Source organism: Pogona vitticeps, chromosome 7, assembly GCF_051106095.1.
Source record: "Pogona vitticeps strain Pit_001003342236 chromosome 7, PviZW2.1, whole genome shotgun sequence".
NCBI classification, from domain to species: Eukaryota; Metazoa; Chordata; class Lepidosauria; order Squamata; family Agamidae; genus Pogona; species Pogona vitticeps.
The window spans coordinates 27,699,444-27,725,922 of NC_135789.1; the positions used below are offsets into that span (position 1 = coordinate 27,699,444).

At 44.9% G+C, this 26,479-nt stretch overlaps 1 protein-coding gene across 1 annotated transcript in view; it reads right to left on the minus strand.

Moving 5' to 3' along the window:
* The window catches only part of KSR1 (kinase suppressor of ras 1), a 95,432-nt gene extending 69,560 nt beyond the window's left edge, over positions 1-25,872 (minus strand). Inside the window, exon 1 of the mRNA XM_020786925.3 lies at positions 25,442-25,872. Within this exon, the coding sequence (XP_020642584.3) occupies positions 25,442-25,738 (297 nt within the window). The 5' untranslated portion in view covers positions 25,739-25,872. The remainder of the gene's footprint in view (positions 1-25,441) is intronic.
* Positions 25,873-26,479: the final 607 nt, after the last annotated feature.

Here is a 26,479-nt window from a genome sequence, read left to right on the forward strand (position 1 = left end):
ATTTTTTTCAACTCTTATCCAAAGAGAATGGAAATGTCTGAAACATTGCAGGTATAAATATGCTAAATATTAAGAAAGGAAAAACAAAACACATTACTGTTTCTTTGTGAAGAGTGACTCTGTGGAATAAGGCTAGAGAGATGGAATTGCAGTTAGGTAGACACAGGTTATCATTTCCATTGAGTATGAAACTCGCCCGATGGGCTTAAGGTTGTCATTCTCTCTTGGTCAGACCTATCTCTCGGAGTTATTATTAGGATAAAGTGGAAAGAACAAGAGCCCTATGTACAATTTTTAGCTCACTGCAGAAAAGGGTAGGGGAGAAATGCAATTAAGTAATAAATTTACTCCCCTTTTAACACACACAGAGAATGGGCAGCTTGTAAAGTCCCTCCCCTGCCCCTGATAACAAGTCACATTTATGTTACATGAAATACAGTTGCTAAAACTGCTCTACCAAACGTTTGGTGGTTTCAGTCCTTGACACAAACAAGCTTCATGTGTGTTTTGCTTTTAATCTCCCCATTATCTTTGTGTTCCCTAATCATTTGCTATACACGTCATTATAACGTTTGTAAATGGGAAAAAAACTGTAAAAAATTAAAAGGTTGATGAAGTAATCGGTGTTCACTTGACCAAGGAGAAGCTAGCAGATTTCAGCCCTCCAAAAGCAAAAAGTGTGGCTTATATACCACTTCGCTTATATACCACTTCACAGTGCTGAAAACAGTCTCTGGGCAGCCACACACACCCACACCCACACCCACGCTGGTCATTCAATTTACTGAACTCCAAAGGACGGAAGGCTGAGTGGACCTTGAGCCGGCTACTGAGCCTGCTAGGATCAAATTCAGGTCATGAGCAGAGTCTTGACTGCAATACTGCAGTTTTTGTCAAGATTTGGGGTGTGGGAGACGGTTCCGAAACAAGTCAGTCTTCCAAGTTGACAGCAAAGAGACTCGCAGAGATGATAGATTCCTTCACCAGCAGTGTATTTACAGACTACGTACAATGGAACTATATACATCAGTCAACAGACTACATAATACACTTTTCAGTGGAGCAACTCTCCAACACAATACTCCTCCCATAGCACCATAGTGTGCAGCACTTCTATATAGTGTGAATAGTCAATCACTGGACGCATCACCTGATGACTTCTCCCAGACCTTACATCATATCTAATACACATTTCATAGATTGCATCAGGCTTATGGGCTGAATCTGTGGCTGCACACCTGTTTTAAGAAGGATGCCTATAAGCAAACCTTGGCTCACCTACTAAGAGTAAATTCTCTATTGTGGGTCATTATATCCTGACAGTTTTACCACTGTGCTACAAGGCTCCTCCAGATGTTTTTTGGATGTCAACCTGCTTCATTCCACTCCATTGGCTACATTGCCTGGAGCAGATGGGCGTTGCAACTGCAACATCACCCAGCTGGCCACTATCTGCCCACTGCTGCTGCAACTACAACTCAGCATCTCCTGGAAGGAAGGAAGTCTTCTTCCTACTTCTCTACATGCAGAGAACAGGTTGCAAAGAACCTGGCAAAACGGCAGAACAGGAAAAGATTGAGGGTGGATGTCCAACTGCAGGGATCACAGGATTTATGTACAAGTAAAGCAAGCCACAGCACAAGGTTCCTGGCACGTAAATTTCAACGCCAAGTTTCACGTTATTGTTAAAATAATCCAGTTTGCGGCAGGGTGGGATAATGCTATGAGGAAACTTGACACAGCTTACTCAGCATGTCTTGACCCAGCCCTGCACACAGGCCGGTACTTTCTTACTCATTCTCCAGGGAGGGACGACACATCACTTCTGCTAATTCGTTACTCATTTTGTTGCATCAAAATACATCAGCACACTATTCTGCTGTGCCCTAAATCAAGAGACTGGCCTACATCTGCAGCCTCGTGTTATCAACTCTGGCTGGCAGCTTCCACGGTGGAACGTTTTCCTCAGTTCTACCTCCCCCTTTCTTTTTTTCCTGGAGAGGTCAGGGATTAAATCAGAGAGCTTTTGGTAGGCAAAGGCAGGACTTGGAAGTTATATTTTTGGATAACCGTTTCAAGTATTCCCCCTCCACTAGCATTCTGGAAGCTGTAGTCCCCCAAAAAAGGAACTTTTATCATTGTCACCAGTCGAAAACAGCGATTGGCTCTCCAGATGAGTGATCACCTTTCCAGCTTTGACAAAAAACAACAACAAATGTTCAGGATCCTCTAGCAGTGGGGAGAAAAGTATTATCATCCCCCTAATCCCACCCAGAGTTTGGACATTTTCCTCTGAGGAATTACATCTCCCAGAATGCCCAGCCACATACATGGGTAGGGATCATGGGAATTGTAAGTCACATTCCCCCAAACTCTGCCCCAGCTGTACACCTTTCTACTTTCTTACCTGCCAGAAAGCACAATTGTTCACCCCGAACCCAGCTCTGGAGACAAGCTGGGAGAAGCTTCCTTCCTCAGCAGGACGTTCCCAGACAGGCAGCTGGCGAGATTTACCTGGGCAGGTACTGAGCCACCCAACTCTCTGTGGCAGTTGATCAGCACCCTGGTGGCGAGGCTGCCCAGCCCAGCCCTGCCCTCTTCTCCCATTCCGTCACCACCGCCTTCCTCCTTCCTGCTCAACCACTGCTACCGGGTTAAAATGAAATCTTGCACATCTAACCCACGCACACCGTTGTCACCTCGTCTAGTTTTTTTCCTCTCTCCTGTGGCAAAAGCCCCATTGCCACAAACTCAGGGCAAGGGGTTGAAATGAATTCAATGCAATGGGTTGCAATCCATTCAATGCGAACTGAAGAACTCTCCCCCCGCCGCGCCTGCAAAAAAAGGACTGGGCATCTTTATGGGGAAAGAATCAATAGCTCAGCTGCCTTTGTGGGGAAAGGAGAATTAATGATCAACTTTGTTGTTTAGCAACTATGGGCAGCTGGATGGAGGAGGATCAGAGCAGAAGACTCCACCTCAAAGACACAACGATCCTCCTCCAGAAGAAAGGCAGCATACAAATGAGATACTAAAATGACATTACATTTGATAAGGAGCGACTGCAACTCCTGCCTGCAGCCTTGTCAAGATGCAGGGGGTGCAGGTGGGGGGGGGTCCCATGGCACACTGCATTAATAGCAGTTAATATTATCTTCCTCCAATAAGCTTGGCAGTGTAGGTGGTTGTTTTTTTTCCTTTTCCTCACTGCAGGTTATTTCAGTGATTTAACTCAGAGGTTGGGAGTTCAATTCCCTTCTCTGCCTCCTTGACAAGGGCTGGGCTTGATGAATCCTAGGGTCCCTTCTGGCTCTGCAGTTCTAAGATGATCCTTTATCTTCCCAGTGAAGTAGGGTCAGGCTGAGAGACTGACTGGCTCACTCCCTCACTCCGGGAGTTTCATGACTCGATGGGGACTAGAAACCAACTCTTGAACTCAGCACTCCACCCTCCTGGCCAGGGGCTGGGGACATGATACCCTAGAGCAGTGGTTCCCAACCTCTGGTCCCTAGATAATTCCAAGACGCCTTCACCACTTGCTACACTGGCCATGATTTCTGAGACTTGCGGCCCAAGAACATCTGGGAAAACCACTAGCCTAGTGGCGTATCCAGCCCTGCCTGTCTGGGCCCCAGAGGGCCTTCTCTCCTTCTCTACAACGCCATCACTGGGCGGTTTCCCAGCTTCTCTGGGTCTTTCTCCATTTGCAGAGGTGTCATGACTGTCCAAAGGCTGCCGTTGTCAAAAAGAGCGCCCCAGCCAGTGCTGATATGGGGCTCCTGGGAACCTCTGGGAAACCAAATTTGGTCCTCAAGCTGAAAGAAGTTATCCATTCTTGATACACCTACCGAGGTGATAGTGGAGCCTTTTACTTTCATCACTTCTAAAACAAGGAGGCAGCTTTGAATAACTATAGGTATCTCCAGGTCATCTCCCTAGACTGCTGGACACTAGAAATAACTTACAGTCTGAGAAGGGTGCTTTTTTTGACTATGATTCTCAGAATCCTGCAGTCGGCTACGCATTGGGGGATTCGGGGAGTTCAACATTTTAACTTTTCTGAGCTTTGAACTGGTTTAACTGTACATTCTCTGTTTCCACCCCTCCTGGACCGAGGCTTAAAGCTCAGGTCTCTGCTAAATAGAGTGTTCCAGGATTGTGTTGCTCAACCAGGTTGGTGCTTCAGTGGTCTGCTAGGCACTAGCACCACCATGCACCTGGGCACACACACAAGCGTGCGTACACTCACACGCATACACAATAAAGTGGAATTTGAAATTTGAAAGAAGGGCCATCAGAAGGGAGCACACTCCATGGCAAAACAGCTCCATCATCTTTAAGCAATTGCCCTATCAAGTTAAGTGCTCCCACAGGGCCCTGGCGTTCTGAATAATTCATCAGCAGCTCCATAAATACGTGGTTCGAGCCAAGAGAAAGGAGATCATCTAATTATAGGGAGAGGAAAAAAGAGGTTGGAAAGGAGCCATTAATGGATCTGATGGGCAACCACAAGCAACAGACAGTAAGCGGTGGCTCTTTCCAACCAGGAGGCTACAAAACATAGGAGTGTTATGGAGAGATAGGAATGAAATGAACCCAAAGCTATCCATTAATTCATTCTCTACAGGAAATGCTTACATGTAAGGGACAGGACCTAGAATAAGCTTCATCAGTTAGCTCAGATGCCTCTGTTTGCCAACGTTACTTTTCTTCACTACAATTCCCAGACTCCCTCAGGGCCAAATAGAAATTTTCTATCTTTGACCTAAGGAGACAACAAGTCTTGCTCACAGCAGCTGGTATTCAGACACAGGCTGCTCCTTCGTTTGGAGGTTCTATCTAGACATCGTGGCTACCAATCCCTGGTGAAACTGGTCGCTTCCTCTTTGCAAGGCAGAAATGTCATATCTCCCCGTAGGCTCACCTTGGCTTTAGAGATGATGCAGTAGAAACATTGTGAACCAACAAGAAGGTTCACAGGAGGTATGGGAAAGGAGGAAAAGGCTGCTTTTCCCACTCTCAAGGGGGAATCCACCCTGCTTTGATATTACACAAGCCGTTTCTCGCTCTGTTGCCCTGTCCTCCTCACCAAGTTAATGTAAATCAGAATTTCCAGGAATAAGCCTGCTTCCCTGAGGCTCGCCATAATTATTCAGAACACACCAGCCTGAAAACCAATAGCAATCACGCAGGACGCAGATTTAAACATGGTCCAAACAGAGATTTCTTTTCCTTCTAACCATTAACCCCAAGGCAGGGATGGTTTCAGTTCAGTGAACAAAATCACTGCTCCCAACTAAGTCTGCGATATGGACAATCACCAACACCAAGGGTGTGTGGGAGAATCTAATACAAAACATGTTCTTTATTACTGGAAGCCCACTCGACACCAAAATAGATTGTAAATCATGCACCAGGCCACTTGTATGATATCTATGCTACAAAAACTGCCTCCTTCCAGTTCTGGGCCAGTTCTCTGAAACTCTCCTGGTTTAAAAAAACCACAGTTGGTCCATGTCTTGCATAGGTCTGCATAGAAGCTACTCCACTTCTAATACCCTGTTGAATGTTCCCTGTTTAAGTTCCAACAAGGTGTGATCGACAAGAGAAGCTTCATCAACAGAGTTTACATAAATGCCTCCAGCAGATCTCCTAGCACATGGAGCCCTATAACAGGGCTTCTCTTGGTTAGCGAGAAGAAAGGGAAGGAGGTTTTACTGTATAGTTTTTTAAGTGTGTCTGAAGACAGCTTTGTCATTTACTGCTTGCCTGAGGTATGGAAAAGCCAACCCAGACAGAAGAGCGATTGGCAACCGGGACTTGTATCATGAGCATCTCTTATCCAAATCAATTGTCAGTGGAAGGTGATGCAGCATTGATTAAGGGATCTGAAGCCACCGTGAAGCTCCATCTACACTCTGGATATGTGCAGAAGCTTTATGCATTTCTGCAGTAACTGAGAAGACGTAAAGTTTGAGAAAAAGTGGTTTCCAGAAAAATGTGTTGCAAGCCAAGGAGGGTGAGCATCACACGCTTCCTCATGGTGGCTCCCCTGCCGTGCCGAAGCAAAGGAGAGCCAACTCTAACCCCAAACGGGAGGCTTGCTTAATCTCTGTGAACCAAGCAGAGGCTGAAGTCAGTCCAAGAAAGAGCATTTCTGCAAGGCAAAGAAATACCACATTCTCCAAAAAGATAAACACAAGTGGAGGTCACTTCACATTCCACATCCTGTCAAACGTTGACTGTCAGTTAAGACCATGGCGGATTTGGTGCAGGAATCTAGACGATGTTCTGTACCCCTTTGTAGGCTATCATAACTTGTAAGTTATCACATCTTGTGGTGCATTTTCTTGCATTTTGCTCCTAAACTGATCAAGCACTTCCTGCCGCTTTGCCTTTTTTTCTTCTTCTTTAAAGCAGAAGCCGGCACCAGAAACACAAGTGTGAACAATGGAGAAATCATATTGCCAAGTGGATGACACGACATGTCAACCCCAGTCCTGATTGGTCACAAAATACAAGATGCCCCCCCCTTTGCCCATGCATTTCCATGGCCAATTTTTAAATAAATGCTGCAAAACAACCCCATGTAACTTTTTAATTACAGATCTCACTGGATTTTTTTTGTTGTTGTTGTTGTTGCATGGAAAACCACCACTTCCTCACAGAATTTCACAGATGCTGTGCCAAGATAAGGTGCGTGTTGTAAGAACAGGGAAGCATCAAGCGATAGGCCTGTCTCTGTGAGCCAGCTGGGAACATGATTTTGAAAACAAAACAACCGAAACCCTGTTGGTTTCCCTTAGCACCTAAAGCAGAGTTATGAATATGGGCTATATAATGCACATGGGTAGGGCTCGCAATACAGGCCTGCAGCAGCATTTCTCCCTGTTAAAGAGAAGACCGCACTCTTCCCTCCTGGCATAGCTTGGCTTAAAAGATTTCCCTCTGAATAAAGCACAGAAATCAGTGATCAGCCACAGAAATCATTATCCCAAGTATCTCAGCCTGCATTACTTTGGCTCAACCTATGGGCAACCTCATGGACGTCACTCTTAACTTTGGCTGCTACACAAGACATCCCCCATTGAGTGCAACGATGCGAATCTGCACTATCCTTTTGCAGCTGAGGTGCCAAGTAAATTTTACCAATAAGCTAGTACAGTCAGGAGACATGGCCTGGGCAGAGTCCAGAAGCCTGGAGGGCTGCATTTGACTCAGGGTCTGGAGGTTCCCACTCTTGCTTTTGGTGTATATCAAGCTTCTATTTAATCTTAAAATCTGCCTCCATATGCCCCTGTGGCTGCCTCTTCCTGGAACGCTTCTCTGACCAATCAAGAATGATTTTGTTCACTCTGATTTACCCTCTTTGACCTGTCTTCCTTTTCATTTCCTCCCAGATGATTTGCATAGATTATAAACTCGCAGCGAGAGCCCCTGTGGTTTTCAGTGTCCTTCGCTCTGCCTAACGCAGGATCTAGAAAATGCTCTTCCCCTATGGCGAGGAAAATTTGCAGCCAAGTGACTAGGCAGGAATAGAGCTGGGAAATATTTCTTGTCTGGGATCACCAGAATGCCAGAACCAGTATGGCCTGGCTGTGGGATTCTGGGAGTCGTAGTTCTACCCGCAAAATAAATGTTTCCCATTCACTGGGTAGGAGAATCTGAATGAAATGAAAAGAAATATGATGGCTTAAAATAGAATAACAGAACACAAATCTAAACAGCAAGCAAGCAAGAATTAAATGCCTGAGAAAATGAAACTGTCTTAAGTGTAGCATTTAAATAACATCAGTCAAATGTATCTGTGAAGCCTTTTAGAGAAGAACGTAACAGACTTCTTTGTCCCATTATAAGGAAATGCCTTGGAAGGCCATTCACACCGCATCGTATTTGTTGGCAACCAGAAAACAAACAGAGTCTGTGGCTAGATTTCTCTTTTCTATTGTAAGATCTTTTTAAAAAAATTGTATTAATTTAACAGATTTTCCTAAATACTGTATGTGTATGTTTTAATGATTATTTTATTACTTTGTTCTTATTGTTGTACCATTTTAATTTGGGTCTGTAACTACATAATGAAGAGAGCTTTAGAGTTGGAATGCCCTCACTGAAAAGGCCCTTTTAACAGTACGTAGCTACTGGCCTAAGCTTGGAGGCAGAAATGCACAGAGAGCGGCCCCTCTCTGATGACCCTCTTGATGGACAGCTAGCCCCAAATGCTTGCCCTTTAATTTGCTGTTGTTACTTGCTTCCAAGGTTGGAACTTATTTATTGTGACCCTAACAGGTCTTTCAAGAGAAGCAGTTCTACTAGTTCTACTTTCCCAGTGAGTTTCCACAGTCAAGTGGGGATCTGAACCCTGTTCTCCAGAGTCCTAGTTCATCACTCTACCCACTATACCACACTGGGAGGATATTAAGGTGGGTGACAGAGAAAATGGAACTAGTCCACCCTTCCCACCTAGATGATGATGACGATAAACTAAGTATCTGTTAAATAGCGGCACAGTATGTATACTGTTCCTTAATATTGCCATTTTTTGGTAGGTCTGATGGTTATTTCTGAGATCTGCAACTGCTTATAATACTGTGTGAAATTTCCTGATATGATGATGTGCTGTCAAATCTATTCTGACTCATGGTACACCTTATCAAGCTTTTCTAGGCATAGCGTACTCAGAAATGGTTCACCAATCCTTCTGGTAGCATTCTGGGACTGTACAACTTGCCCAAAGCTACACAGGCTGACTCTTCTCCCGGGAGGCACAGTGGAACTGAATGCCCAGACCCAGTGCTCCAACTCACTGAGCTACCTGGTGGTGATTCCAGTTGCATCAGGGCGTAGAAGATACAGTGTGGTCTTGACTTAAGAACGGCTCGAGTTAAGAACATTTTGACTTAAGAACCGCTCTCATAGGAAAATATTGACTTGACTTACATACTTAGATTTGAGTTAAGAACTGAAAAAAAACCACGTGGGAGGCAGGGAAAGTGCAAAATTTGAACTTTCAGTTAACTGTTGGCCAGTGAAAAGGGTGCCTGTCTGCTTCCTCACTCCTCCCAGCGTTTAGAGAGTGGATTGGGAGACAGTCTTCAGACTGCCTGGTACTGGACTGCCTGGACTGAACCTTTCTTGACCCAAGAAAAAAAGAAACAAAATATCCCCCTCTAGTGGTCGAAGGCAGAATAGCAGCTTCCCATTAGTTTCTATGGACGGAAAAGAGCAGATACGGATCAAATGGTTTTCAATGCATTCCTATGGGAAATGCAGATTTGACCTGAGAACTTTTTGACTTGAGAACCGCCTTCCAATACGGATTAAGTTCTCAAGTCAAGACCCCACTGTAATAAGCACTGTAGGATAAAGTTAGAAGCTTGCAGGGGGCATGGCTCAAGGGTAAATCACATGAGGAAAGAATCCCATTAGAAACTTTAGACAGTTTCTGTCCATCAGTGTTCACAATACTGGTCTAGAGGAAACAATGGGCTATCTCAATATAAGACAACTTCCTAAGTTTATAAATGCTATGGCTTTACTTGCAGGCTGACATATCCACCTTGCCTGCCTGCACCATTTCTGTCTTTTTTCCTTTTAAATTGGTCCATTTGTCAAGTAGACGCGGCTTCAATTTTTAGAATTATTTGCTTGTTACTCCACCAGCAAGTCCCAGCTAAACCAAAAAGCCCAAAGGGGACAAAATTGAGCCAGTCAAATGCTTTAACCCAGCCCAGCCTGGATCGTAACTGCACACTGAGAGAATCCATGAGAGTCGAAGAAAATAAGTTGTTTCACGCTTTCGTTCCGGCTCTGGCTGCAGATCGCAGGAAAGCCAAGTTTGCTTGTTTATCGAGAGAAGATCAAGGGATATGAGCAAAACAAACCGGAATGCCAAGAAACAATTCCAGCTATTTAGATGCCAGTTCTAAATGAACATTACAAATCAGAAGTACAATCTCTCGTGCTGTTGTTGTTTTAAGCCATATGTCCACAGCAGAAGAATCTGACGCAGAAATGCTAATTGATAGCAGGGCCGTAGCTTTGTGAAAGAACTCATACTGTGCACGCAAAATAATGGGTTCATTTCTCGCTGTCTCTTGGGAAAGGCGGCAGAGTTGGGAAAGAACCTGGCTTTGCTAAGATCTCAAGAATTTCCAGTTGCAAGCAGACACTGCTAGCCTAACAACAGCAAAGGTCTGACAGCTCGGTGTAAGGGAGTTTCACCACAACGATCTAACAGTTTGGGGATGTTCAGATTCGAATCCTGACTCAGCCACAAAATGATCTGGGTGACATTGGGACAGTCATTCCAGCTCCCTTTATGAGTTATTCCAGACATAAAGGAACTCAGTCCCCTGCACACAAGCTTTGAACATCAAGTCCCAAGAGCTCCCATCGTCATGATCAGCCTAGGAAAGGATCATGAGTGTTGTATTCCAAAAGTCTAAGTAAATCACCCTAAATTACTCACCTAAATAAGAAGAGCAAGGCTACTGAAATAAAATCTTCTTTAGGAAGTTGGACAGCCAAAGAGGAACAGCTCATTGTTCTCTTAAAGAACTGCTGGATAGTTGTTGTGGGTTTTTCGGGCTCTGTAGGAACTCTGTCCATGAACTCTGTCCATGCTCTGTCCACAGAGCATGGACAGAGTTCCTACTCCAGTCCTCTGAAGATGCCGGCCACAGAGACTGGCGAAACATCGGGAAGAACCACCTTCAGAACATAGCCAAAAAGCCCGAATAACCCACAACAACCATCAGATCCCAGCCATCAAAGCCTTTGAGAATACAACTGCTGGATAGCTCAGTGGTTGAGGCCTCTGGGCTGCAGAGACAAAGGTTGGGAGTTTGATTCCCCCATGGGGTCTCCTTGACAGAGGCTGGCCTCGATGATCCATAGGGTCCCTTTACAACTCTTCAGTTCTATGATGATGTTGATAGGAAGTCTTACTGACTAAGTTTCCAGCTGCCGAAAAGTGGAATACATACCATCCCTTGTTAGTGTCTTGAAAACTCTAGTGAATGAACAGACAATGGAGAGAAGCAGTTCCTGAACTTCCCAAAAAGGGATGCTACGTTTCACCCACAGGAGGTATTGCTCTGGGGACGGACGGGTCAAAGGCAAACGGCCAGCTTCCTAGTATTTTTAGCAGGCCTCGCCCATCCTATTGCACAGGCTGTTATTTCTTCACCTGGCCCCTCTGTGCTGAAAGAGACTCTAGAAGTGTTGGCAGACTGACAACAAATGGTAATGTTGCGATTCTGGGCCTTTAGTAAAAAAAAAAGGTACCGTAATTATTCAGAAATGTAGGCGTCACCAAAGGAGACCGAAATGCTGCCTTGAGGGGACTTCAACTGCCAGGATTTCACAGATCAATCTTTCTTTCTTTCTTTCTTTCTTTCTTAAGTTCCTTTTCTCATCCTCGCCATAGGTAAAGGTAAAGGTTCCCCTGGACATTTAGTCCAGTCGTGTCCGACTCTAGGGCGCAGTGCTCATCCCCGTTTCCAAGCCATAGAGCCAGCGTTTGTCCGTAGTTTCCATGGTCATGTGGCCGGTGCGACTAGACACGGAACACTGTTATCTTCCCACCAAGGTGGTACCTATTTATCGACTCACATTTTTACATGCTTTCAAACTGCTAGGTTGGCAGGAGCTGGGACAAGCAACGGGAGCTCACTCCGTTGCGTGGATTCAATCTTATGATGGCTGGTCTTCTGGCCCTGCAGCACAGAGGCTTCTGCGGTTTAACCCACAGCACCACCCTCACCATACTTTCCTGCAGTTAGCAATTTTTATTTCGGACTGATTAGGCAGCCGTTTTGGAGGTGTGGTTTCCTGCAAATTTTTATTTTTATTTTTTAAAAGTGTTTCAAGAGAGCACCCGGCAAGGCCTGTCACTTTACATGTGGCTGAATGGCTGCAGCTCTTAAATACATACTTTGCTGTCCTCTCCGGGGTGGGGTGGGGGGAATGGCAACAACTTCCTGTTTTCTGCCAGCTGTTTTTGCTACATGAAGAATGGGAGAAGTCGGGTTTTTTTGCTCTTTTGAGCTGGCTGCCGGCGGTGCTTTGTATTAAAGACTGGGATACGCAGGGAGGAGGTGGTGCTGGTGAGGGGAGTTGGAAGCAAGGAAGCTTGCTGGAGATAGGCTGAGAAAAGAAGCCTTGTGATCCGCTGCTCCTGCTTTGGTACTAAAAATAGCCGGAATTGTCTCTCTCCTCCCCCCCCTTCTTGATTGGTACCTCCCTGCACCAGAGGGGGAGATAAGTGAACGTGATGGCCTGTTGTTGGGGGTGGTGGTGGTAGAATAGCTCTGCAATCAATACATCTGTCCTTGCCCTGCCAATTGCCAGTAGACTTTCCCCAGGATTGCAGCTTTTGCTTTTTCCAGGCCCAGCTGTGCTTTGCAAGAAAATGGGAGTGGGTCTACACGACACCAATAGAGCAGCGTGAGGTCATTTTAATTGCTATAGCTCTTATCTTGACAGAATCCTGAGATTTGGCATGGGATGGAAGGTGTCATCTCCAAATACTAGTTTCCCTCTGGTTAGGCCTCATATAGAGTCCTGTGTCCAGTTCTGGACACCGCGCTTTAAGAAGGATGCCAACCAACTGGAGCAAGTTCAGAGGAGGGCAACCAGGAGGATCAGGGGTCTGGAGACCAAGCCCTCGGAGAAAAGAATAAAAGAACTGGACATCTTTAGCCTTGAGAAAAAGAAGACTAAGGGGAGACAGGACAGCAGTTTTTAAATACGTGAAAGGTAGTCCTACGGAGGAGGAGCAGGATCTGTTCTCAACCATCCAAAATTGCAGGGGATGTCACAATGGGCTCAAGTTACAAGAAGCCAGATTTCGTAACTGTTAAAGCAGTACAACAATGGAGCTAATTACCTTGTGAGGTGGTGAGTGCTTCAACACTGGAGGCATTCAAGAGAAAATTGGACAACCACCTGCTGTTCTGTGGCAAACAGTTGTAAAACTTGAAAGCCATGTTATTCCCTCTTGCACTTGCCAAGGCTGGAGGGTCTGGCCCGTGCCCTGGAGATTACATGGATAATGTCACCGGACCAGCCCTGAAATATGTTGTAAAGCTGCATTTCTCAAAAGTTCACCAGCGGACCTGTTGATGTGAAACACTTGCAAAAGTTAAGAAACCACTCCTGAAATTATGATACTGTACTGTGTAAAAAGAATGTGTCTCTCTGGTGAAATCAGAAGAGCCAAATTATGTCATATTCCTAGGACTGCTTTGAATACAAACGGGCAAGTTGCTGCTTTGGGGCGAAATCCCTCTGGGCTTTGTGATGTGGCTATGCCACTTCCCCCACACCATCATTTGGTAATCTTTCAGCTTTTGTACAAGTTGCTTCCCAAAATGCCCCTCCTGAAGGTCGCCCATAAGGCAGCGAGTGCAGTAAACTAGTATAGGCTGGTCTCATCCTTTCACCAAACCCACCACGGCAATGCGGTCACCGGATAACTGCATTTATGCATGGCTATTATCCACCACTGGCCAGCATGTGCGTGTTTCTCAAGCCTTACGAAAATATACGCAATGGGTGTCCTTTTGAGGCTTCCCACTCGCTCTGCTCCTGTTCTGCTCAGGTGGTTCTGAGACCTCGATACCTGACGTGTTTGGAAGAAGCCAGGCGGATTCTGCTTTGGTTGAACAATTTTAACAGCAGGTCAGGCGACACAGCAGGCTCACAGCTGGGTTGCTTATGAAAACCAAACTTTGGGCTTGAGCCTTAAAGCTGCAGCTGAACTGGACCAACTTGAGAGGCACTGGCTGTGTGAATGGAGGCTTCAGAAGCAAGCAAGGAATAATTTTGGCCGGAGGGCGCTGCAAACTTGTGGCATGTCACACATGCCTGTCTCTTCCACACTCAATATAGTGTATATCTTAAACACAGCTTGGAAAGTTACATTTTGAAATGAGTTCGTTCCCATTACTATGGTGCTTTGGAAAGTAACCTTTATTATTACTTGTTAGGCCGTGCAAAAAAAAAAAACCTCAGCTTGTAATATGTCTGTTCCTTTAAAAAAATGCCTAGGTTGTTATGATGATAGCATAGAACTTGAATAGCATAGAACTATTCAAAATGCCCATGAAATCACTCTTGAAATTACCTTTCAAAAGGAGCTGGAAAATGCACCCATCACCCCTATAGAACAACTTAGTTTCATTACAGTATTTTTGAAATGTAACTTCATGATGTCTTTCTCACATGAAAATAGAGGTAACTTTGTACGTCAGGTTCACTGAGTTAGAGCACAGGAGTTGGGAGTTCAGTTCTTCCTTGTGCTTCCTGGGAGAACAGCCAGCCTGTGTAGCCTTGAGCAAGCTGCAGAGTCCCAGAATGTGACCAGAAGCAGTGACTGGTAAACTGCTTCTGAGTACTCTGTACTTTAGAAATCCTGGGAAGGGCTGCCCTGAGTCAGAAGCAACTTGAAGGCACATAATGAAGTAAATACTCAAAACAAATCCCATTTAATGGCTAAAAAAATGAAAGGATTCTGAATCTCTTAAAGAAAAATCATGACTTGTGTAAAAAAACAATCTTCAATGGCATTCTTCCCTAAGTTGGTGCCCACCCAATGCGATGGACTACAATACCCATCATAGCACAGATAGTTGGAATGATTGTAGCTCACACGTTGTGGGGAAGCTGCCCTAAGGCAGCCAGCAATAGGAAGTTGGGTTTTTTTTTCAGTCACATGATTAGTGGCTTCCCTTTGAGAGAAACATCAAGGCATTTAATTCTTGCCTTTCCCCATCACCAAACGGCAAGAGGAAAAACAAAACGTATCTGGCAGAGCAAGAGGTTAGAAAACTTTTTTAATGCAACTGTTTCCATTGAACAAGCCAATTCTCACCCTCAAAAATATGTCAGTGTAAACCTCAAATTGGTAGGTCTTTAGCACCATTCCAAAAAAGCCCAGTAACTGAAACCACATCCTTCCTCTCTCTCTTCCTTTCTCCTGCCTCTTCCAGGCTAGTCACAGTCCCTTGAAGACTTGCCTTGTCAAATCCAGCCCTCAACCTAATCTTCAAGCCAGGAAACTTAACTATAGGTGCACCTCATCACATCAGCGACCTCTGAAGTGCCTTGGAAAGTGAATAGTTCAAAGCAATTCACTCCCTTTACTCATTATAGTTTTTAAAAAGTTATTTTGTTGCTGCAGTTTGCCACCATGTTTCAAAAGGTATTGTTGCATTACCAATTATGACACTTCTGGCATATGGGTGCCCTAACAGGCTTTTCAAGATATGGGAGATGTTCAGGAGTGATTTATTGCCACCGCCGTGCAGTACATTTCCATGGTAGAACAGGAATTTGAACCCACTGCTTGAGTTTTAGTCTAATAATCTATCCATTATATCAGATAATGTTTTCATTGTGTACCATCAAATTTCTTCTGATTTATGATGATCCTAAAAGGGTTTCAGGGATGTGGTGGCACTGCGGGCTAAACCGCAGAAGCCTGTGCTGCAGGGTCAGAAGACCAGCAGTCGTAAGATCGAATCCACGTGACGGAGTGAGCTCCCGTCGCTTGTCCCAGCTCCCGCCAACCTAGCGGTTCAAAAGCATGCAAATGCAAGTAGATAAATAGGGACCACCTCGGTGGGAAGGTAACAGTGTTCCGTGTCTAAGTCGCACTGGCCATGTGACCACAGAAGATTTGTCTTCAGACAAACGCTGGCTCTATGACTTGGAAACGGGGATGAGCACCACCCCCTAGAGTCGAACACGACTGGACAAAAAATTGTCAAGGGGAACCTTTACCTTTACCTAAAAGGGTTTCAGAGGTATATGAGATTTTCAAGGAGTGGTTTAGTATAGTGAACCACCATCACCACGTGATTTTTCCACAGCCAAATGGGAATTTGAACCCAGGTTTCCTGATTCCTAGTCTGACGCTCAAACTTGTTACACCTTATTGACTCTCTCAGGATGCCTTGCAGTAAGATTCGCTTTTAAGTGTCTATAAATCTACTTCACAAGTGCAACTCATGTGACCTACAGATGAAGAAGATCAAAATGGTAACTGCTATCTGTTCACCAGAATGCCCCACTGTATGTTTTGCCAAGGCCATTAATTGCATCAAGAGGTGTTTCCCCATGGGTGGCATACCATGGGTCAGACCCACTACCTCTCACTCTGCTGCCCTTTAACAATATGGATACACCCCAAATGGTGTATTTCATGCTGTGCCAGACCAAGGCTGCTTCTGATCCCACATCTTTGAGATGCCAATGAAGCACATGGTTTAAATCCTTACAACTTTTCAATTGCATTGTGAGATGGGCAGAGATTGGAGCAAACCAACTCCAACCATTCTGCACCACTGCCTAGGTTCACAAGATCTAAAAGGAAGTTGCACTCTAACATCTGGTAAGCCACACTTTATGCTAACCCCTGGCCTAACAGCAACTGTCCCACCTGGGCAGACTCCAGATGTTTCAGGCTAGAGCCTCTGTCAACCCAGCCATTGGTCAGTTGTGGTCCAACATATCTAAATGGTGAAAGGCTGCAGAAGATGGTCTCAGAGTCCGGACACTGTCCTGCAGAGGCTCGTCAAGGATCTGGGGTGGTGTTATTTCCCAGCCCTACAAGAAGATTCCAAATCGAATCTTCTGCACATGAAGTGCATGTCGGAACCACTGAGCCGCAGCCCATCTGCATCCTAGTATCAAAATGATCTCCTCCGTGGTTCACTAAGCTCTTTTATCCAAACAAAGCACAACTTGTAGAAAATCTTAATCAAGTGGCGAGAATTTGGCTTAAGATATGCAAGTGAAGCAAAATGCAATCTTCCAAAGTAGAGATTCAAAAGCCACAGCAGACATTAAACCCTTACATTTCCTTCTCTCTCTCTCCCCCCCCCCTCTCTCTCTGTTTCCCACATACATATTCAGGCTATATTTAAGAAGGCTGAAAGCAATCCCCACACCCCTTCTCAAACACTGATGACCTGGTCTTCCAAAAACTGCACACAAGATAACTTGCCTATGAAACTGTGAAACAGATACTGCAGGAACTCCAAGAATAATCTGCAAGCATGTCAGATGTGTTATTAAGATACCACGATGCACACCACATAATTCATTGTTTTTCGCCTCTAGAGAGAGTTCACTACTGAGGCTTAACTTCCTGTTGTATTGCTGAAATACCATCTCACTTTTTTCCCTCCCATGTTTCTCATTCTTTGGAATGAGGGCACCCGTCCCAGGCCTTGAGCCAAGACCACTTGAAGGTAAAGGAGCAAATGATGTTTGAGGTCTACTCTGAGCTTATTATTTGCAAAAGCAAAGCTTCCAGATCCAAAAGCAGAGAATGTGCCTGTAATGCCAGGACGTTTGGGGTCTACATCAAGAACATTACTGTGCGTTTCCGATTGGAATCTAGGCTGACCCTGCGGTCCACACTATATAAGAGGATATCAAAAAGCAACTATATTTTGAGAGTACTATAAAAAGGATGAGAGAGCGCAAGAGAGGTATTTTATATAACCAGCCAAATCAAGCTTTACCTGGAGTATAGCATAGCTATTTCGTGCTTGAAACATATCTGAATCAGAGTTTGGACATTTTATTTTTGGGGGAGTGCAGCTCCCAGATTTCTCTAGCCAGCATGTATTGTAGAGTGTTTGGTGCACTTATTTTTTTTTAAATCCGATACTATGTATCATGATGGCCGATTTATTTACTTCCACTACTGGGATAAACTTCCTTTTGTGTGCTGTTTCCCCTCCCCCAATACACCCCTTTTAAAATATAGTAGTTGTATATTGAAATGCTTTTCCATTGACAGAAAGGGAACAATCAATGCATCAAAAAGACTAGCATTTGAATGTGTAGGAATATCTGCTATGAAAAACAAAGAAAACATTCAATCGAGTTTTATTCCCAAGGTGTCGTTTTTTTACAGCCAGGGAGGCAGGCGATTGCACCTGGAATACACAGCTGGTTGTTTTTTGTTTTTTTGGGGTTTTTTTGTTTCCCATGAAAACAAATTATTCTTTCCAGCCAAAGTTTCTTTCTTGTCTGATTCAGCCAGGGATATCAGCAGGCCCATAGGATGTGAACCATGCCATTTAAACTGTGGCAAGCAATGGTCCTGGGGAGGTGGTCTTCGGGGGGTTCAAACCATCAGCCATGTAATTTTATGTTATCCTGAAAGGTTTGAGTAGGGATGTGTTTTAGGCTATTATTTAAATTGACATCCATCTCTTAACAGCTTTACATTCCAACTGTGTTCCCCATCAGACCGGGGAATGTACATTGCCTGTGCTCTACAGTACAATGGCTAAGCAGTGCACAGATTTGCTTTTCGCCCCTCTGGAAAAATTACTGCTGACGCTCATAGTACCTTTCTTGGCATTCTTCCATCAGTAAACTCTGGAATGACCAAAATCAAGGAAATGAATAGGGTGGCCACCACAGTCCCCTTCCCCTTAAACAAAATCTCCAGTGTTTGTCACACGTTTATGATGAGTTAGCAAGGGATGCATGGATCAGATACGGTTGGAAAGGCCTGGGGAAGGGAAGGAAGGGATGCTTTCAATAATATAATAACGCTTAGAATAAGATTAAATCTCTTTTGCTGATTAGAAAACAGGGAATCTGGAATTAGGGGAGAGGAAGGGCATCCATTCCACTTATTGTAGAAAAAAAAGTGGGGAAGGAAGGCAATCAGACTCTGTTCTCCAAAGGCTGCTACTAGGCAAGACTTATTTTTAAAAATCATCCCTACAGCTTTGGCCTACCTTCTTCTCTTTGTTGTTCTTCGTCTCCTACCAGAGGTTGGCCATTTTTATGATTATTCTAGCTCTGGACCAGCAGCTCTAAAACATGGAGCGAAAATGCTGTTGCTTAGTGTAGTCAAGCTCAATAGAACAGGCCCATGGAATTGTCTCCTCCATAAATTGATTCAAATGGGCTGACTCCAACCGCAGCTTACTTTAGCCAACCTTGTATCACTGGCTTGAAAGAGAATATTCTGGTTTGACAGTTTCTTGGTTTTATTTATTCTCCTTAATACTTCTTCACTGGTCACCCTCTCAGTTTGTCCTGCAATAATGCTCAATTTCAAACATTTCTGTCTTTTCAATAATGTCCTGTATTAAAGCCCAAGATTCCATGAAATTCAGGAGCGCCAAGAACACATGGCATTGCCCAATACACATTCTGAGAGACAACTGCAACTTTTTTGGGGGCGTTACATGCGTCACCTTAGATAAGCTGTTCCCAGCTATCTCTATTCCGACATTCATTTTGCTTATATTGTTCATTCAACCGAATTCAAGGTAGCTATATTTGCTAACACGCCTCACATTTAAATCTTCAAGACCTGAGCAGGGCTATTAACAATTAGACCTTTTGGGGGTCATTAATTTCTACGGCCACCATAATTCAGAAGTTACTTGGTAGCACATAGTAACCACAACATTTAGCTACAATCCTGCTTCCCATGTCCCTTATCATCAGCTGTTTCAATTCACTGCCACATATCAATAATGTCATCCTAAATTATTGATATTTCTTCTACCAATTTTCCTTCATCTCTTGGCTGGACGTAATCCAGCTTTTCGTATGAGCAACAGGCTACAGAGAATTAAAGAATAATAGGAGAGTGGAAAAAATTAGCCAAATTAAGAGGGGTGGAAAGATGAGCAATGGGGGATTACTGAGAATTATTTTTAAAGTCTACAGATAAGAAAGAAGGAAAAATGAAAGGAACAGACTAGGACTACCGTGTGTTAGAGTATGTAAAGAAATTATCATTTTTAAACAGCACCAGAGTTGTCCTGCTAAGCAATATAACTATTATTTTTCAAACATCTTCTGAAGAAGGAATATGCCGCCCGTTGTGATCTGCATTCACTGGATTCTGTTCTCTCTCAACTTGATCATTCTGTTTTTCTAGTAAGTTGTCCTACTTTCTGAACATCATGAGAAGACAGGATTCTTGGAAAAGATAATAATGCCGGGAAAGGCTGAAGGCAGCAGGAAATGAGGAAATATGAGATAGATTGATTCCCTAAAGGAAACCACAGGCTTGAGTTCACAATTGCTGAGCAGGGCAATTGAGGACATGACATTCTGGAGAACACTAATTCATTCATAGGGTTGCCATAAGTTGGAGGTGGCTTGATGGTACGTAACAACAACCATAAAGTTGGGGCCAACAGGAGTCAGAATCTAGGCAAGGTGATCCATCTCATTTTAAAATAATCCCATCCCATTATACAAATTTTTAAAAAATCATTCTGAAGCAAGCCCATCCCATTCTGAAATAGTCCTGTTAAACCTGCACTGTCCAGTGGAGTGACATCACTTTCATTCATGGGATACAAATTTGTACAAACTTTCCATAATGTGTCTATTCATCATATACTTTTCCTAATGTATTCTTCTTAGGCATCCTTTAGTCTCGAGAGACTATGGTAACGTGCTCTGTATCAAGGACTTGGAACAGAATCTAGTGTGGCTGAGAAGGCCAATTCGAGAGCGACCATCCCTTCCACACTGAAGACAAATCCAATCTGTCCCGTCTAGCTCCCCGATTTTGCTGCTTCCAGGACTGCCTCTTTGCCTCGGCCTGCTGGACAAGGGTCTCTTCAAATTGGGAGTGGCCGTGATGCACCGCCTGCCTCTAGGCTGAACACTCCAATGTCAAGGTTTCCCATCTGTTGAGGTCTATTTCTAAGGCCTTCAGATCCCGCTTGCAGATCTCCTTGTATCGCAGCTGTGGTCTCCCTCTAGGGCAACTTCCCTGCACTAATTCTCCATACAAGAGATCTTTTTGAATCCGACCATCATCCATTCTCACGACATGCCCGAGCCAACATAGACATCGCTGTTTCAGTAATGTATACATGCTGAAAATTCCAGCTCGATCTAGGACTACTCTGTTTGTAACTTTGTCCTGCCAGGTGATACAAAAAAGGCGTCAGAGACAACGCATGTGGAACGTGTTCAGCTTCCTCTCCCGCTGTGCACAAAGGGTCCAGGAGTCACTGCAGTACAGGAGTGTGCTCAGTACACAAGCTCTATAGACCTGGATCTTGGTATATGCCGTCAACTTCTTATTGAGCCATACTCTCTTTGTGAGTCTAGAAAACATGGTAGCTGCTTTCCCAATGCATTTATCCAGCTCGACATCTAGGGAGAGACTGTCAGAGATTGTTGAGCCGAGGTACACAAAGTCATGAACAACTTCCAATTCTTGTGTGGAGATGGTAATAGAGGGAGGTAAGTCCACGCCCTGGCCCATGATTTGTGTTTTCTTCAAGCTGATTGTTAGTCCAAAGTCTTGGCAGGCCTTGCTAAAACGATTCATGAGTTGTTGGAGCTCTTCAGCAGAGTGTGCAACAATGGCTGCATCATCGGCGAAGAGGAAGTCCCGCATGCATTTCAGTTGGATTTTGGTCTTTGCTCTCAGTCTAGAGAGATTAAAGAGCTTTCCATCTGATCTAGCCCGGAGATAGACACCTTTTGTTGCAGTTCCAAAGGCGTCCTTCAGCATGACAGCAAAAAAGATCCCAAACAGGGTCAGCACGAGGACACAGCCCTGTTTCAATCCTAATGTATACTATTTTCTTATCAATGCAAATGCATTTCTGCATTTTTTAAACTCTTAAGTATTCAACTCCCCTCCTTTGTTTTAAAAACACATACCAGATTTCATGCTATTCGAATTATTCAAAACACACCACACACTTCACAAATATGCACATTTCCAAGAAAAGTATGCACTGTCTCATAATAAAAGTCGGGTGATGGATAATTTTGGCAAGGATCTTGAAACCTCTAAAATGATTTTTTGAGCCTAAAAGGAATTCAACTCCCCCATCATGTCCATCAACCCCAAAGGGGAACATTTCATTTGCTCTCCATATTCCTGCAAGAGGACCTGCATTTGCTCCTCTCATGATGGCAAGGTGGGTAAAAGGAGCAGGATATATTTTGAACAAAATAATATGTTCTAACAAACCACCTAAAGGACTGCCAAGAGAGTGAGAGAGCCCTCCCTCCCTCTACTCTTCAAGCCACCTCTAGAAGAACAGCAAGACTCACAAAAGAAGGGTAAGAGGGAATACCGGATAAACAGCGTTCTCTTTCTTCCAGGGTTGTCATTCAGATAAACAGCTTTTCTACATAGTTCAGAATTTTAGGAACCTGGCTTGTAGAACCAGAAGTTGGGAGTTTGATTCCCACTCTGGGAGAAGAGCCAGCCTGTGAAGCTGGCTGCACAATCCCAAGGGTGGCCCCAGAAGGGAAATGGAAACCACTTCTGAGTACTTTCTACTTAAGAAAACCTCAAAATGCTCACCCTACATCAGAATTGACTTGATGGCACATAATTATATATTTACCAAACTACAAATCCCATCATTTACTCAATTCATTTCGTGGACGAACACGGATTTTGCACATATATATATATAGGTTTGCAGAACTAATACAATGCATTGTGGATGGTCTTATAAAATCATTAGCCACTCTTGCCTTCAGATTGTGTACAAGGACCACACAGAGTTTTTGTTATACTAACAGCCAATCAGAGCACCATCTACTGCTAGACAACATTCAACATCACCCAGAGTGGTGTTAAAGAAAAACATCTATAGGTAATATTCTTAACTTGGCTGCAACTGGCTTCTCTAGTGCATAGACTAAGCTTTACTGCAACGTCTCTCATATTAAGCTTGCCACATTTTTGTGTGCCTTTACTGTCATATGTTTCAATATAAGGCCATGTGATAAATAAGAGGCCGTCAAGTCAATTCAGACTTACAGTGACTCTTTCGGGGGTTTTCCAGGTAGAGAGAACTCAGAAGTGGTTTGCCTTTCCCTTCTTCTGGGGGCATTCTGCAACTGTGCAGCTTGCCCAAGGCCACGCAGGCTGGCTGTTCTCCCAGGAGGCACAGTGGAGGAACTGAACTCCCAACGTTTGGCTCTCCAGCCAGACTTAATTCCCTGAGCTATCCAGCTGGTGAAGAAATTCTAATCAGCTCGCAAAACTACATATCCCAGAGTTCCATAGGATGGTGCCATGTCAGTTACAATGACATCTGACTTCTACCACTGTGTGGTTCAAACACACGCTTACAAGCAAAAATCAAATGCCACCTTGGTTTATCAAGTGCCACGGACAACACAGATCTGATCTCACACCTTGTCTTTAGCGATCCATTTTTAAAAAACTGCAACTGTGCATGGGGAGGAGGGTCTCAGAGTACAAGTGGATATTTTTTCATAAGGACACGTCGGGTGCTTCTAGATATCATACAATTGACCTGCTTTTTTTCTGAAATGGAATCCTATCTCAACAGCCTCAGCTTCCTTTAAAACACTTCCATGTTTTCCAAAAACATTCTTCTGTATTTTCTTTCTAGGAAAGAACCCATTAAGACACAAAAGCTGTCTCGTGGCTCTCTGGCTTAATGAATTTAGGATTAGTTCCTCCTGAAGTACCCTCATGTAGCTGAAAACGGGACACAATTCTGATGGCTGTGGCAACCCAGAAATCGGGTTTGTTGGCCCACACAGTCAGGTTGACCCTAGAAGGGTTGTGGCTCCATTTATGAAGAACACGCCCAACACACGATGTCAGTGGAAACTATGACTCTATTCCTCCTTTGGGGGGGGGGGCAGAGTTGTGGATATACTCTACGTGACCTCAAAAAAACCAAAAGGGGAGGATGAAACATGGGTCTCATACAAAACATACATGATGGGAGAGGGATCCAGAAAAGGCTTAATCTTTTTTTTTTTAAGGTTCCTTTTCCAGAATTGAGAATATTGTACCCTCTTGGGGAAAAGATAAAAGATAAGCCAAGAAAAATGATGTCATCCTAAACAAACAGTATTATAGTATCAGACTGGGAAAAGGAACTTTCCCCTAAGAAAAAACCCAGTTTTGCAATACATGGGTCAGCTCTCTCGTCCACCCAACTGCATTGGCCAGAGAACAGCTCTATGACCTCACAATGTGGGGAGGGTAGGAAACGCACACCTTTTCCATAACTATACTGTACTTCTATCGCTAAACCTTATAACACTGTAGGAGAAGGACCAACAATGATTGTATTGATCTTTATCTTTCAAGGGTGATGGAAGATTTCACATTTTTGGTATTAGCTTTGCAAGGTGCCTCAAGAACTGTGTGTAGCCAATTTAAAACCCTCATTAAAACACTTCAGTTGAAAAGAGCCAGGATTTCTGTTTCTCCCTTTATCTCCCACACCTCGAGCATACTGTAAGAGTTTTTGTTGCAAGAGGTGGGGAGAACTCCTTTCTCAAGGAAAACCTACTAGAATTTAAGAAATGATAGCAGGCTGTTTTTATGGCCATGGAATTTAAAAACAAAATTGAAAAGAGACAGGGAGGAGACAGAACTGGGAGGCACTGCTCCAGTCCTGCAGATTCCTCCTTTTGAAATATGTCCCCAATTGATTAATGATTTTATTAACTGGTCATATTGACTAGAGACATCACAGGCTGCCTCTGTAGTTCTGCAGTCTTGCAAGGAGGTTTTAAAAAGCATAGAAACATATCTGGGAGTAAGTCACACTTGGATTAACTTGGACTTACTTGTGAGTAAACACACCTACGAATGTGATGCCAGAAACCTGTGGGTGTTTTTTTTTTAATTACTGTCTGCCTGCTTTTTTTTATTCTCATATGACTCTTCAGAAGGGGAGGGGGAAGAATTAAGCCACCACACTAGCTCAATACTATCACAACCATCCTCATTTTTTTTTGGAGAAAACTGGGCAATAAATGGAATCTATAAATACAAATATCACAAATATATTGTTGGCTTTATGGGGTAAACAAACACAAACATGCATCTTTAGTTGTTTCTAATGGTGGGGGGGGGACCATACCATCCAAAAAAAGAAAATAGATACCATAGATGAATAAAATGCACCACAAATATAAGGTAAAGGAACATGACATCCCAGGCCTAATCCTATAAATTAATAAATAAAAAACACTGCAAATATTTAATTGGCCCTAATCAGCAAGGGTCTGCAAAAAACAAACAAACCAACACACACCCAATCATTGGGGAGCAAGGTGGGATATCAATGAAGAGCAAAAATAAAAACAGCGCAGAGATAAGACTGTTGGTCCTATAGGGTGGAAGAATGCTATCCGGTAAGTAAACAAACACAAGCCATCGCTTCGGGAGGAGTGGGCAGGAAATGAATTCAGGCGTATCTTCCTCTTCTTTCCTTCAGCAGCCCACCCCCCCACCGCCAACAATGGTACGGCAAAAGCTGCCAGAATCCCCCTCCCGAGGTGGGGGACTAAGTAGATTCAGATCTAGAGTTCGAATTCTGTCTCTCTCACTCACTCACACACAGAGAAAGAGAGAGACTTTTTGCAGGTCGGTGGGTGGGATCGGTCCGGCGGCGCCTACCTCCAAGGTGCGGATCTCATGCTGGGTGAGGTCGTTGGACGCCGCGCATTTGGTGCGGAGCCCCTGCAGGCTGGAAAGCGAGATGTCGATGAGGTCCTGAAGCTGCCCGCATTGCTGCAGCGCGCAGCCGGCCCGGCCCGGCCCGCCCGCCGCCGCCGCCGCCGCCGAGCCCCGGTCCCCGGCCCGGGGGTTGCGCCGCCCGCCGCCGCCCGCCGCCGCTTCCTTCCCGTTACTTTCTTTTTTCTCGACCATCTTCTTCTCGGCTGCTCTGGCTCGCCCGGCGGCTGCTTTATCCATGCCTCGGCATCAGGGAAGGTGGGGTGGCGTGCGGGCAGGCAGGCAGGCAAAGCGGATCCTCGGGTCTCGACCCGCGGGGTGGAGAGGGAGGGAGGGAGGGAGGGAGGCAGGCGGCGGAGAGGGGGGGCGAGGACCCGCCTCGCCAACGAGCCCGAAAAGACGGGAGACGAGGCGGCGAGTTTCAAGGCTCTGGTGGGAAATCCATGCACGATCGCTCCCTTTAAAAAACAAAAAAAAGCCACTATTAATTATAAGCTTAAGTCAAGGAGTGCAAAAGGATGCGGTCCATCTTCTTCTGCACACGCAAGCGAACGGGAGGAACGCCAGAGGAGGAAAGGAACGGGTCTAATAATTCCCCACCAGGGAACGAGGGCGGGCAGGCGGGCGACAAATGCGGATGACGGCAGCGAAGCTCCTCCAGCCCCACCAGCAGCAGCAGCCGCCCTGCCAAAACAGCCGAGCGCAAGCCTGCCTCCCTCCCGCGGCTCTCCGACGGGCTCGTCTTGAACCAGCTGCGAGGGGGGGGGAGAAGGTCACTGCCCGCGAAGACAGCTGGGAGTTGTAGTCTGGGGAGGAGGCGGGGGAGGGAGAGGATCCCGGGGGCTGAGCAGGTCCGGGCGGCTGGACGATCCCCGGGGAGTTGCCTCGGAGAAGCCCGTGCAGAGAGAGAGAGAGAGTGTGTGTGGGGGGGGGGGGTCTACTCTGCAGGGTAGTTGTAAGGCTGGCAAGCGCGCCTGCCTT